This window comes from Nuphar pumila, chromosome 2 (assembly GCF_984573655.1).
Source record: "Nuphar pumila chromosome 2, dmNupPumi1.hap1.1, whole genome shotgun sequence".
NCBI classification, from domain to species: Eukaryota; Viridiplantae; Streptophyta; class Magnoliopsida; order Nymphaeales; family Nymphaeaceae; genus Nuphar; species Nuphar pumila.
The window spans coordinates 148,948,376-148,963,090 of record NC_143250.1 but is presented as its reverse complement, the minus strand read 5'-3'; the positions used below and the strand labels follow the sequence as shown (position 1 = coordinate 148,963,090).

The window sequence follows — 14,715 nt, the reverse complement described above, 5'->3', positions numbered from 1 at the left end:
TATGTTGCTGGTCATATACAAGTGTTGTTTATGCACGTAATAACACATGCATGTGGCTGTTCATATGTCATGACATCAAACATGCTGTCAGCATGTTGTTGTCCACGCGTATGCAATGACAACAACATATTGCTAGCATATTGCTGGTCATACAAGTGCGGACCTACAAACTTATATATATATATAATGTTGCATTTAATACATGCAAAAAAAAATGTTTTATGTATGGTTTTTTATTCAATGAAGTGGTTATGCATGTTATGTTTGACTTTCCATTTTAGTCGAGTCATGCATAAATTCGGTCATGGGAATTGTCATGTTGCGAAATTGGATTTCTATTGAAATTGTGAAGTCTGATTTGGTTTTTGTTTATTCATCTAAGTTTGAGGTAAATAAATGCAAAAACGGGTCAATTCTAAAAGTTGAGTTTTGGCTAACGTGCTGAATTTGAAAAGATTGTATTCATTTATTTGTCATAAATATGCATTGTAAATATAAATTTGTGTACCTGTGTGTGTTTTATATTCACTAAAATTTTGTAATGACATAAATTATTTTTGAGATTGGTTAGTGGTTATGTGTGAACCACTGTGGGGCCTATGTAGGCAAGAAGCATGTGTTGCTCATGTGTTACTGAAATTATTTATGCATTGCAAAAAGTTTTTTGGAAATTATTGGTTTTCTAAAATTAATTACAGTGTTGAATTATTAGGGTAAGAGTCCAAATTTGTTATTGCATGCGGATTTGTATAACTGTTCTTATATAAATAACTTGTGATTAATTAAAATGATAAAAGAAACCAAACAATGTAATATTGCTCTTCCTTGATGTCCTTTTTATAGCGTGAGAATCTTGTATGACAATCGTGACAGACTATGAGGATACTAAAACTTTGTGTGCAATTGTTGTCCCTAAGAACCTGATGTAAGGTTCATGTTTCTGGCCACGATTTTAGGGAGCTTTCAGTTACTTTGCCTGGGGATGTTATTGTTAACTCAATTGTAGTTATTGGTATATCAAGAAAAAAACATCAATGATTGAAGTTTTTCATTGATGCCCCTACATTAAGTGAAGATTTATAATGTTACGATGGATGGTGAAGATTCATGATATAGGTCGGATAACAAGTATGAAACCCAGTAATTAAAATATAAATTGTATGTTAAGTTATAAGTGCAAACTACCTTGAATTTCATGAACATTACCCATTTTGAGTATCTGCGGGTTTGTAAAGAAAAGTGAAAATTTAATTTGTGTGCATTTAATAGGGATATGTATGCAAAAACAACTCTGATAAATAACTTAAGAAGTTATTTATGCATCCTTTACTGTTCAACATTAGTTTCATGTATTCTTGAATATTTGATTTAGCATGATATTGATAAATGCTTGAATGGTAAGTTAGTTTTGATAAATTATTTCTTTAATATTAGATTTTTAGAGAAATTTGTACGAGGACTTCGGTTCTTACATGTTTTCTAAAACTGTTTTTCAGGCACAAAGACTCAGTGATGAGTGAGACTCTCTGTTTGGAGGACTCTAAGCCTTATGACTTGGTGGTAGTATTGGATGGAGTCAATTTTAAAATTTAAACTTTTGACTTATTGATTAAATAAATAAAGTTTAATTTATTGTTTTTAATTGACTGTATATTTGGAATGGTTGATGGAATGTGTATCTTAAATCTGTGATGCGCCTCTAGTCCTTGTGAGGTTTTTCACAATTGTTTAAAAAAAAATTTTACATTTTTTCGAGGGTTAGTTTGGGGTTGTTACACGACGTGTTAAATGAGTTTTTCAACTTTTATTTTATTTTATTTTATTATTAAATTCTGACCGTACAAATGTGATCTATGTACTTGATTTTATAGGGATCAACTCTTGAAGTGTTCAATTCCGACACATGGGTGGGTTTTTATAACGTTTGAAAAATCAACAATCCAAAATCTTTATAAATTTTTGAAGCTCTAAATATCATTTTTTTCATCCAAAACACATGATTCAGGTGTAGATTCCTCATAACTCGACCATGGCCGACATATTAATGGGTTAGAACTGCAAAAAAAACACACCAAAAAGGCAGAAAACCCATTTAGCACTTATGATTTCATACTACTAATTTCCCTATTTATACATATAGAAAAATTGGTAGCAACGAAATGCTTAGGTACTAAATCGGTGATTAATCGCACTGGCAATTCATCACCCATTTAGCAAGACATGAAACCTTTGATTGGGAACCTTCTCTTCCTACTTGCTGGGTGGAAAGGATAGCGAGACTTGGTTCGGATTGGGTGCAATTGCTCCTTTTCCATTGCTGTCCTGGGCCCTTGTGTCCGATTAGGAACCAGAAACGATGAAGAACCCATTTTTTCTTGTTTTTTCATTCGTTTTTTGTTTGGGTGCCTTGAAGTGAAGATTTCCTTCAGCATCGATGGAACCATTGATCCCAACTGACTTCAACATTCCACCCCGAGTTACAGATTTTTCATGTGCAGGCAGGAGAGGAGTATCAGTGACAAAAAGCGCCGTTAATGACTTTTAGCAGTGTTTCATGTTTTCGCTCATAGTCGGTGATAATTTTGTCGCTAATGCTCCTTTGGCAGAAAAACACATCAAAAATGTTGATTTTTGTTTTGTGCTGGCCGTTCAGTACGGGTTTAGTTCTTATGGATTTCGTAGCTACCAATCAGTCTCTCTCTCTCTCTCTCTCTATATATATATATATATTTATATATATACACTAGGGGAATAGAACCATGACAACATGTATAAGCAGCCGAGCCGCTTCCTTGTCGTATCCTAATTTTTCCTATATGAACGTTGAAAATAATCGGGACGTCCCCTCGCACGCTCAACTCTGGTGGCGTTAGCGTCCATTGTAGGGTAAGAATCGTAAGATGTTCTTTTTACGGATGGAAGCGGAAAGCCGGAAGCCCGCCCCGCCATCAGCGTAACCTCGGGCATCAGTTGGCCTCCGTTATGGCTATGTTGCAGATTAGACATGCTGCTGTCGCGTCGGCGTTCCTAACCGGAATGATGAGCCGCGGCAGGACGCACCTCCTCTTCCCGTTCCCATCCCTCTTCACGCTGCGTTGTTGTTCTGATAAAACCAAAATCAAGGCCTCCTCCGGATTCCTGTCGTTGTCGGATAAGCAGCTGATGGATCAATGCGAGATGGACACCTTCAAGGCCTCTGGGCCCGGCGGCCAGCATCGCAACAAAAGGGATAGTGCCGTCAGGCTCAAGCACATCCCCACTGGCATCATAGCCCAGGCATGTCTGCTGTCTCTCTCCTACCTTTTCCCCTTCTCATCAACGATCATCATGTATGACGTACTAGTGTTATTATCTTGTAGTCCTTGCAAATGATTGACCCTTTTTCTTTGATTATTATTATTATTCTTTCCTTTCCCATTTTGTGGCTTATTGAATCGATCAGAGTTGGGGTAAACTCCGCTGTTGATTTATTGTCTGTCCCAAAGATGATAATCGCCATTGATAGGCCCCAACAATAGCAAGGCTCGTTGGGGGAGTACTACACTTGAGGCCGATTCTTTCTGTTTATAGCATCATTGCCGATGCCTAAGATGGGAAGCGCACTCCTTACTCTGTGCTTATTAGGCAATTATAGAGTCGGTAGGTCGTTGCCATTGGCAGCAAAGGGACTTAGAATTTAAGGTGGACGGGCGCACCCACAGCTTAGTAGCTCCATGTAGATGCTCGGTCACGTGGTTCATGCTAAGAGACCCGATTCTCTTCATGGTTGCTCGTTGTGACAACTAAATGAAGGCAGCGGCTCCCTTAATGTTTTAATACATGAGGCAGTGAGACAATTTGCTCATATTTTCGTATGACCACTCTCGTCCGTGCAATTTCAATGAGGGGGTCGCAGACATACATGTTCTCTCAAACTAGGAGCTGGATTCTAGAACTTGGTGTGCGAAATTTATTTATTTAGTCATCAATTTTTAATATTTTTTAGTATCAACCGTTTGGGATTACCTGGGTGATTTTTCACTGAATAGGTACGCTTATTCTCTCATCACCAAAAAGTTTCTTACTGACGATAAAGTTGTCATCATTTAATGTCTGCGGAGTAATTTTGCCTATTCTCAATTCTTTAGGATTACCCAGTAAAACGATTCAGAATTGAATCTGACAAATTTCACTCCCTTATTACACGAATAGCAGCATATTTATTTTCATAGGTATGGAACCACAACATCCTAGAATTATGATGTACATAGCTGTAGGTACCGTACTACGTCAATTTGGCTTGTACTGGTTTATCTTTTCCTCTTGGATTTGCTGTAAGTAGTTCTAGGGCTTCTAGCTTCAAAGTGCTCTATACTTGCAAGCCCAATTTTATCTGTTTGGCTCATGTTACTGCCTGCTAAGTACCCAAACGACCGAACTAGGAGTGACTTGAATGCAGTTACTCTTCTGCTGGATTCAACCATCTCATCTCAATGTTTGGCTCATTTTTCCAGTTCATATCTGCCCATATGTTATTGGATCTTTTTTCTTGAATTTAGGCAACTACACATTCTTTTCTTGTGCAGCATTAGGATCATCCCATCTCTCCTCTGTTACTCCTTTTACTTGTTAGCTATGATGCCATTATTTTTTCTTTGCTGATGCACGGAGATGTTACTGTGCAGCTTGCTGTGCAACTGGTATAAGTACTTGCATGTATCATAAGTCTTCATTGAAGAACATATTATTAACTGATGTACATGTTGTACTTTAATGACATTGTGGTATTGGTAACCAGGTTGATAGAGAAACTGCCTTGCTTGGACTTTATGCATCTGTTTCATGTTTCTCAGCCATTGTTCAATTATGAGTTTCTAATGCTTCTTTTGTAAATGCCAGGCTGTGGGGGATCGTTCTCAACATAAGAATCGTGTGTCAGCATTAGCTCGTTTACGAACTTTGCTCGCTCTTAAAGGTTGGTTTTTTGGTTTTCTTTGATGAAGTTGTGTTTTTTTCTTCTTACGTGCCATCATGCAAAGAATTTCAGTTATCTAAATGTCAACTGTGTTCTCATGCTTGCTTCATCCCACATTGTGTCATACTTATGTATGAAATTCCTAATTTTAGAATACTTTGCAAGAAAAATAAATTTCAAATATGAATAAATCTTACATAGGATTTCTAAATTTCCATTTCAGATTTGTTTCTTGGTGAAACTTCAGCTTTTATGGACATTTTTGAGTAATACTATTATGAGTATAGTGTATAGATTTTCTTCCTATCCAACATCAACTATGCTGATCAAGTTAATGCAATAACATGAATGTGATGAATGAAGGCTTTCATGGGGCACTATGAAAATATGGAAAATTTCTCTATTTGTATCCAAAGCATGGGATTTCTTGAAGTTAATGGTGATATATATATAAATATATATATATATCTATATATATATATATATCTATATATATATATACATACATACAGTGGCAGAGCCATGTTATGGCTAAGGTGGGCACATGCCCACCCTGGCCCGAAATTTTTCCCATTTGAGTATCGGGTTTGGGTAGGCAGTGCCCACCCTGGGCATCTCATTCGTATGAGTTTTTGATGCCTTAGTCCCATCTTTTTTTGTTTTTGTTTAAAAACTGACTTCCAGTCCGGAGACGCCATCAATTTATTCTTTCTATAAACCATTTCTTATGTCATGAGTGAGTTGTAAAAACAAGCCCTGTAATCTGGTCCCACCTACAAAGTTGTCGTATAGTGTCTTGTACAACCGGCGGTATTCATTAAGGAAACTTGGCATTTTTCACTATTATTTTTTATGTTTGAGGACAAAAGTTAAATCCTCAAGAATATGCTGCAAGTTGCAACTTGCAACGTGTCCTGTAATGGACTTTTCCCTCCAAAAGTACCCACAGTTCTTTTCGTTAATTCTGAAAAGTGCTCATAAATTTTGTACGGACCTCAGAGTTAGAAAACAATTTAAAAAAATTAATGTCATGTTGTGCCCACATTGACAATCCTTGCGAGATAATGAAAATATCACGAGAAATTACCTGAAATTTAAAAATGGTAATTTCTCATGATATTTTCATCAGAAACGTACATACCATGTTTTAAACGTTATATTTATGTTTTTATTGGCTATTTATCATAAAAAATCACATGTTTTTATTTAAAGTGCTCGTAAATTTATGTTGTTTTTATTGGCTATTTGATTCATCTTTCCTTTTAAGTTACTGTATATGCATACATACATACATATATATAGAGAGTCTATTGTAGGAAAATATGGACTTGTTCATAAAATAAATTCGTCATACATATATGGACCACAATCGAACACGTGTTAACATATTTCCAGTGTTTATTGGGAAATACTATTTTTCTCTTATTTCTATTACATGAAAACATCAAGGAGTATTGTATTAGGTTCGAAAGTGTGGGAACAAATGCCAACACCACCAATGGACAGCCCTTGTTCAACATCAATCCGGTCCTCACGTCTCATTAGAAGGGAGCTCGTGCTACTCGTTGCTTCTGCTACTTTCCTTGCACATTATTCGGGGGGGAGAGTGGCCAAGCACCACCGACACCCACACCTTTCCCTTATGGCGGACCGATGCAAGTGCATGAAACAAGCAAAACAAGTACATGCCCAAATGATCGTCTCTGGTCGCATTCAGGACAACTTCGCAGTCAGTAGGATCATGGCCTTTTGTGCTCTCTCGGAGGCGGGGGATCTTGACTATGCCTTAAGGCTCTTTCATCACACCTGTTACCCGAACACCTTCATGTGGAATACCATCATTAGGGCACACGCGTCGAGCCCTAGTCCACAGAATGCCATCTCATGTTATAGACAGATGAGGAGCGAAGGTATCGTGCCTGGTAAGCACACCTTCCCCTTCCTTCTCAAGGCTTGCACCAATGTCCTTGCTCTCTCTTGTGGTGAACAGGTCCATGCCCACGTCTTGCAATGTGGCTTCAACTCTGATGTCTATGTGGGCAATGCCCTACTTCGCATGTATGCTTGTTGCAGTAGCTTGGAGCGTGCCCGTCAACTGTTCAACGACATGCCTGAGAGAAATGTAGTTGTTTGGACTACTATGATCAGTGGGTATGCCCAGAATTGCTGCTCAGAGAGCGCTTTGGTTTTGTTCGATGAAATGGTAGTAGCCGGGGTTAAACCCAATGAAGTGACCCTTTGTTCTGTGCTCTCTTCTTGTGCTAAATCTGGAGACTTGGAGCTTGGCGAACGGGTCCACTCCTATCTAGAACGAGAAGAAATCGAAATCGGGGTGATTTTAGGCACTGCTCTCATTGACATGTATGCAAAGAATGGTAGGATTGAAATGGCATGCAAATTGTTCTGCGAAATGCCTGAGAGAAATGGTGCCACCTGGAATGCCCTCATATGTGGTCTGGCCATGCATGGACATGCTGAGCGTTCACTCCATTTCTATTCGAAAATGAAGAAGGAAGTAGTGTTGCCCAACGACATCACCTTTGTTGGAGTTCTATCTGCTTGTTGTCACGCGGGGCTAGTCGACATTGGTCGAGCAATTTTTGACTCGATGGTTAGTGTTCACAACATCAAGCCTAAGATTGAGCATTATGGATGCATGGTTGATCTGCTAGGTCGAGCGGGGCGGTTGAGGGAGGCCGAGGAGCTTATTCAAGGGATGGACGTGAGACCTGATGTGGTGGTTCTAGGAGCACTACTGGGAGCTTGCAGGATGCATGGTAACATTGAGATCGCTGAGAGAGTGGTTGAACAAGTTCTCAGTTTGGAACCTCTCAATCATGGGGTATATGTGTTGTTGTCCAACATGTATGCTGAGGCTGGCAGGTGGGAGGATGTGGTCAGGCTAAGGAAGATTATGAGAGCTGAGGGTCTAAAAAAGCTACCTGGATTCAGCCTGGTTGAGGCGAATAAGTAGATTAGATTCTTTTTGCCGATACATTTCAAAGGTACGAAAATCAAACATTCATTATCCTCTGTTGATTAGAAGTTTGCAATAAATTTTTTTTTGTAAAATATTGTAGTAGTTATATAGATAGAGAGTTTAAGCACCATCTATGTGGGTGCATCCATGTTTACATAAATAACGGTTTTTCAAAACAATTATGTGAAAAAGGAAAAACATAAGCAAATAAAAGAAAGTGTGGCATGACTCTTCCAGATGATGTATTAGAGTTGAATTACTTAATGCATGCAATTCCGTCCCCAATTTGCAAATCAATCATGATGGGGTATAAGTAGGTATTTTATCAACACCTATGCTTAGTGGGAGTAGAATTGTTCAATATTGTAGAAGATGAACCGAACCCTAGAGAGAGAGAGAGAGAGAGAGAGAGAGAGAGAGAGAGAGAGAGAGAGAGAGAGACGGCTGAACATGAAAACAGAAAACTTAATTACATCATTAGGGCTTCTCTCTATATTAAATAGAGAGAGGCAAAACAAAGAAATTACATCTAAGTCCTTATGAAAATAATATTTCAGAAAACCTCTAATAAAGAACAACTTAACCTAAAAACCACCTATTCTCAACACTCCCCCTCAAGCTGGAGCATAGATATCTATCATGCTCAGCTTGTCACAGCATCTGGAGAAATTTGGTCTAGCAAGAGGCTTTGTAAACATATCTGCAACTTGGTCTTCAGACTTTAGGTATTTTGTAGTGATATGACCAGCTTGAATCATATCTCTTACATAGTGGCAATCAACCTCAATGTGCTTTGTTCTCTCATGAAAGACAGGATTGTTTGCTATATATGTTGCCGCTTTGTTATCACACATCATGGTCATTGGAGAGGAAACCTTCACCTGGAGATCATTAAGAACAGTGCGAACCCATATCAATTCAGCAGCTGTTTGGGCCATAGCCCGATATTCTGATTTTGCACTCGACCTGGAAACCACATTTTGTTTCTTACTTCTCCATGAAATCAAGTTGTCTCCCAGAAACACACAGAATCCTGTGGTAGACTTTCTATCTACTACAGATCCAGCATAGTCAGCATCAGAATAGGCTACTATCTCCAGAGTTCCACCTTTCTTGAACAGTAACCCCTTTCCAGGAGAGGATTTTAGATATCTGAGAATCATTATGGCTGCATTCCAGTGTACCTCAGTTGGTTTGTCCATGAACTGGCTAACTTTGCTTACTGCTAAAGCAATATCTGGTCTGGTCACAATTACATATAGTAACTTCCCTATTAGGGAGCGATAGCGTTTGCTATCAACAGGTTTTGACCCTTCTTCAACCAACTGAACTTTATGGTCCATGGGAATATTTGCTGGTTTAGCTTCTAACATGCCTGTTTCCTTTAATAAGTCAAGAACATACTTCCGTTGAGACAAAACCATCCCTTCACGGCTTCTAGCAACTTCTATACCCAGAAAATACCTGAGTGAACCAAGGTCTTTTGTAACAAAGTGTTTGTGAAGATGAGCCTTTGTGGCTTCAATAGCTTTCACATCATCTCCTGTAAGAATGATGTCATCCACATATACTACCATAACAACTATGCCAGAGCTAGTTTTCTTTATAAAAAGTGTATGATCTGCTGCTGATCTGTTAAAACCAAAGCTTGACATCACTTCAAACAACTTTTGAAACCATGCACGAGGACTTTGTTTCAAGCCATAAATCGCCTTTTTCAATTTGCACACCTTATGACACTCCCCCTCAACCTCAAAACCTGGAGGTTGTTGCATGTAAACGGTCTCAGAGAGATCCCCATAAAGAAATGCATTTTTCACATCTAATTGACACAAGTTCCAGCCATTCTGAACAGCTACTGAGAGAACAAGATGGATGGTACCCATCCGTGCAACAGGAGAAAAAGTTTCAAAGAAGTCAATTCCATATGTCTGGGTATACCCTTTCGTGACTAATCTGGCCTTGTACCTTTCAATAGAACCATCAGATTTGTACTTTATTGTATATACCCATTTACAACCAACAATGTCAGCATCTGCTGGGGAATCAACTAGATCCCAGGTATGCTGAGATACCAAAGCTGTCATTTCTTCTTGCATAGCCATCTTTCAGCGATTATCAAGTGCTGCCTGCTGATAGTTCAGAGGAATGGTTTCAGTAGACAAGGCTGAAATAAAAGACTTCATCTGATGTCCAATTCTGGCATGGGAGACAAAATGAGATATGGGATATAAGGTGCATTGTCTTGTCCCTTTTCGTAGAGCAATAGGCCTGTTATCATCATCCTGAAGATCACTATTGTCAGTAGAACTTACCTCAGGAGAAGAAGAAGATGAAGGCTCTTGCGGAAGTGGAGCTCTACGCACATATACCAATGGAGGATTATTAAATCTGGAAGAGGATGAAGTTTGGTTCGGTAAGGAGGGCACAGATTCCAAAGGAAAAGGAGGTATAGGTAATGGAAAAGACTCAGCTGGATCAACCTGCAGCGGAGAACCGAAACTAGAGTAATATGGAGAGGATTCCAGGAAAGATACGTCCGCACTGACATACTCTCGGCGAGAAATAGGATCCTAACATCGATAGCCCTTTTGATTTTTCGGATAACCAATAAATATGCATTTTGTAGCTTGAGCGGCTAATTTATCACGGTCAGGGCCAAGTTTGTGGACAAAACAAACACATCCAAATATTTTTGGTGAGAAAGAAAAAAGTGGGGCATTAGGTTTTAGGATATGTAATGGAATTTGATCACCCACAGAAGACGAAGGCATGCGGTTGATCAGATAGCAAGCAGTGGTAATCGCATCACCCCAGTATAACGCAGGAACATTGGATTGAATCATAATGGTCCTGGCAACATCAAGGAGGTGCCGATGTTTTCGCTCAGCCACCCCATTTTGTTGAGATGAATAGGCACAAGAAGTTTGGGGTTGGATGCCATGATCTTGGTAAAATTGTAACAGACCTTTTGATTTAAACTCGAGAGCATTATCAGTGCGAACAATCTTGACAATAGATTCAAACTGAGTTTTTATTTCAAGAATTAGGGATTTGATAAGACTTGGATCTTCAGATCGTTCTTTTATTAAAAATACCCATGATAACTTAGAGAAATCATCAACAATAACAAGATAATACCGACACTGAGTCCTAGTAGGAATCTTACTAGGACCCCATACATCTGCATGAAGAAGTTCAAAAACTTTATTACTAGATCTGACTCTGACTCAAAGGGAACGAACTTCGATGATGCTTGCCCAACTGACATGCTTCACACTGAAATGATGTGGTGGAAGGAATCTGAAGAAAGACCGACCGAAGCTTTGACAATGAAGGATGACCAAGACGACGATGCCACTGAACAGGGCTGAATGAATGTTCCACTGCAGCATGAACAGAACCCATTGGATGATGTAGGTAGTAAATTCCATTTTCTTCATAGCCTCCACCAATCTTCTTCCCCGTCAGCAAATCCTGAAAATGACAACCCATTGGATGAAATATTACTCTACAATTTTGTTCTTTTATAAGGCAACTAACAGAAAGTAAACTTTGAGGAAAGTTTGGAGCATGAAGAGCATTTTTCAACTGTAATGAGGAGGATATAGAAATATTTCCCTGACCAACAACCGGGGAGGAGCTCCCATCGACTAATGAGACTCCAAGTTGAGCCTTAATGACCTTTAGATCTGAAAAAACACGTGAATTTCCACACAAATGTCTGGATGCACCAGAGTCAATAACCCACTTACTATCATTCGGATGGAGATGATTCCCGGTTGAATAGGCAATACCAGCTACAGGAGAAGTGGAACTCAAAGGTCGAAGAGCAATCAACTCATCATATTCCGCACGACTAAGGGTGATACTACTTTCATTTGCAGTGATATTCTCTTGTGCATTTGTTGCCTCAATAGTAGTAACATGAGCTTTAGGGTTATATGACTTTGATGCAGAAGAGATTGGCCGACCATGCTTATCCCAAAAACGATCTTCTAAATGTCCAGATTTTTCACAGAATGTACATTGAAGCTTTCCTCTACCTCCCATACCACGTCCACGTCCTCGTCCTCTGATATTCTGAATATTTCCACGGCCATAACTAGATGGGACAACAAGAGCAGATGTCTGAGTCACAGGCTGAGATTGTGGCAGAGATATCGCAAGTCTACTCAGACGATTGTAAGCATCAACAAGAGTGGGAACATCTGAAGCAGTCAACATTTGAACTTTTGCAACAGAAAAAATCTGAAGAGAGACCTGTAAGAAAACGAGCAACCATGGTTTGTTCTTGATGATCCTTTTGCTTCGAGCAACACAGAGGCCGGTGAGCATTAAGTCTTTCAAACGCAGCTTTGACAGAGGCATAGTACTGGGCCAAGGTCTGATCTCCCTGTTGCAAGTTATATATTTCCTGTTCGACTTGTAGGATACGACTCACATTCGTTTCTTGTGAGTATGTATCACGAAGATTGTCCCACATTAGTTTGGCTGTATTATAGTAGATCAATCCATCTGCAATATGGGGTTCGACACTGTTCATGATCCATGACATAACTATGTCATTATCTTTATCCCAAGTAACATATTTTCCCAATTTCTCAATGGGTTCGCCTTCCAACAAAATATGTTTTCGACGATGTCCAGATACCGACATCATAAAAGTTCTGGACCACCTGGCATAGTTGGTTTCATTCAACCTAACAGAAGAGCCATACGAGAAGGGGTTGGCAAACGCCTTATACTCCCCCAATATGTTCCATTTTGGAATCACCTTTCGACGTTTCAGCCATACCAAAAAAAAACTCACTTGAACAACAAGTGTTCAAGAAGATTTTTTTTTTCTTCAACTCAGCAGGAAACCACACCTGCTGTTCCACAAAATAAAGTTCAATCCAGCAGGAAATCACATCTGCTATTTTCCATGACAGAAGAGTAACTTCAACTTCCGTGCTTCCTTAAAAACAACACTCGACACAACAGGGAGTCACTGAAAAACATATTCTGAAATAAACCAACCCACACAAAAAAAAACTAAATTTCAGTTGCTGTAGATACCACAGAAATCCCGAACATTGCTGCACCCAAACACATCACCACACATGATAGAATGCAGTCGCAAAACACAATGTTCACTAAACCTGCTGTTCTCCGACATATAAGGCATGACATCCAGTAAATATCACACACAATCAGCTTCTGCAAGAACTCAACACTTACGGCCACAGAAAAAAAATTTCTGTTGCTCCCAAACAGCAGGAACACACCTCGACAAGAATTCAGCACTCACGACAACAGAAAAAAAATTCTGTTACTTCCAACCATCAGGAATACCCTTCGACAACTTATGAACCAAAAACAAAACTCGTCATAGCAGCAACAAGACTCGGCACCACCAGGTCGCAACAGGAAATCCAGATGAGGAGAACTGATTTAGATTTTCTCCTAAGATCTGAACCGCAATCAAACTCCCAACTGCGTAGGTAGTCACGAGGAGAGAAAACAAAAAGAAGGACGAGGAGATACGACACCCACAGCAGGCATCCACGACCAGCAGATGATACGACACCCACAGCAGGCATCCACGACCAGCAGAATGCCCAGAATTTTTTTTTTAAATTGCTGACCTGATTAGAAACATTACTCAGCGTGATCGAAGTTTGATCACGATCATGAAAGCCTCCACGATCGACTGTGTTCTGGTAAAACACGATCACGCTCCCACGTCACAGTCGATATCTCGATCACGCTCCCACGTCACAGTCGATCACGTTCCCACGATCGGCTGAGCTTTGATACCATGTAGAAGATGAACCGAACCCTAGAGAGAGAGATAGAGAGAGAGAGAGAGAGAGAGAGAGAGAGAGAGAGAGAGAGAGACGACTGAACATGAAAACAGAAAACTTAATTACATCATTAGGGCTTCTCTCTATATTAAATAGAGAGAGGCAAAACAGAGAAATTACATCTAAGTCCTTATGAAAATAATATTTCAGAAAACCTCTAATAAAGAACAACTTAACCTAAAAACCACCTATTCTCAACAAATATTATGCATTTGTGATGAATTCTTGAAATTCAAAGTTTTATTGCTTCTACCCTGTAATATCGCGTATTTTCACACTTAGTCATTTTGAGATTTTTCGAAAATTTGGCTAAGTATAGAAGAAAAATCGGTAAAACCTTGATATAGGCTGACGTCTTTTGAGTCTGGGTTTGGCCTAGGTCTCATCGACAAGGCCTAAACGAGCTACTTAAAACATGAAAAAAGCTTTATTTTTAACCTTTAAATTCAAGCAAAATTTGGGTTATTTTTGGGCAAAATTCAGAGGCGAAATTCAAGTTATATATCCTTAGATGCATCTCGAAATTCTGAGCATAACAATATTTTACTTTTTCGAATTCGGGTTGCGGTTGGCTCAAAAATCGCATTTTTTAAAAAAAGGACCGCCTCGACAGGCCGGGTTCGGATTTGGATCGAACTGGATCAAATGTATTTGATCCAAATTAATATGGATCTAGACTCTATCCAAGACTCATATTAATCTTGAATTGATCCAGCCTAGGATCCAATTGGATTTTGGATATGGATTTGGATCTTGAATCCAGATTCAGATCCAAAACTCATGCCCAACAAAAATTCAGCTTTAAATTCACTTTTACATTTAAATTGAAATTAATTTAGAGTTAAAAAGACTCCTAGAGGGATAAGGTACCCTCTGGATGTTTCTAGATATTTAATTATTAATAATTAATTAATTACTTTTAATTAATTCTG

The 14,715-nt window shown here is 39.1% G+C and overlaps 1 protein-coding gene across 3 annotated transcripts in view; it reads left to right on the top strand.

The window, feature by feature from the left end:
- Positions 1-2,868: 2,868 nt before the first annotated feature.
- Positions 2,869-14,715, top strand: part of LOC149847608 (pentatricopeptide repeat-containing protein At5g56310-like) — a 44,837-nt gene continuing 32,990 nt past the window's right edge. For 2 of the 3 annotated variants that reach the window (XR_016430632.1, XM_089998476.1), the window contains exons 1-3: positions 2,869-3,276; positions 4,879-4,954; positions 6,418-7,959. Coding sequence is in view for 2 of the 3 variants with exons in the window: in XM_089998476.1 (XP_089854602.1) it covers positions 2,983-3,276; positions 4,879-4,954; positions 6,418-7,928 (1,881 nt within the window). In the remaining variant the exon portion in view is untranslated. Of the gene's footprint in view, positions 3,277-4,878; positions 4,955-6,417; positions 8,120-14,715 lie in introns of those variants that run through there. The other variant, XM_089998477.1, reaches the window with a different exon arrangement.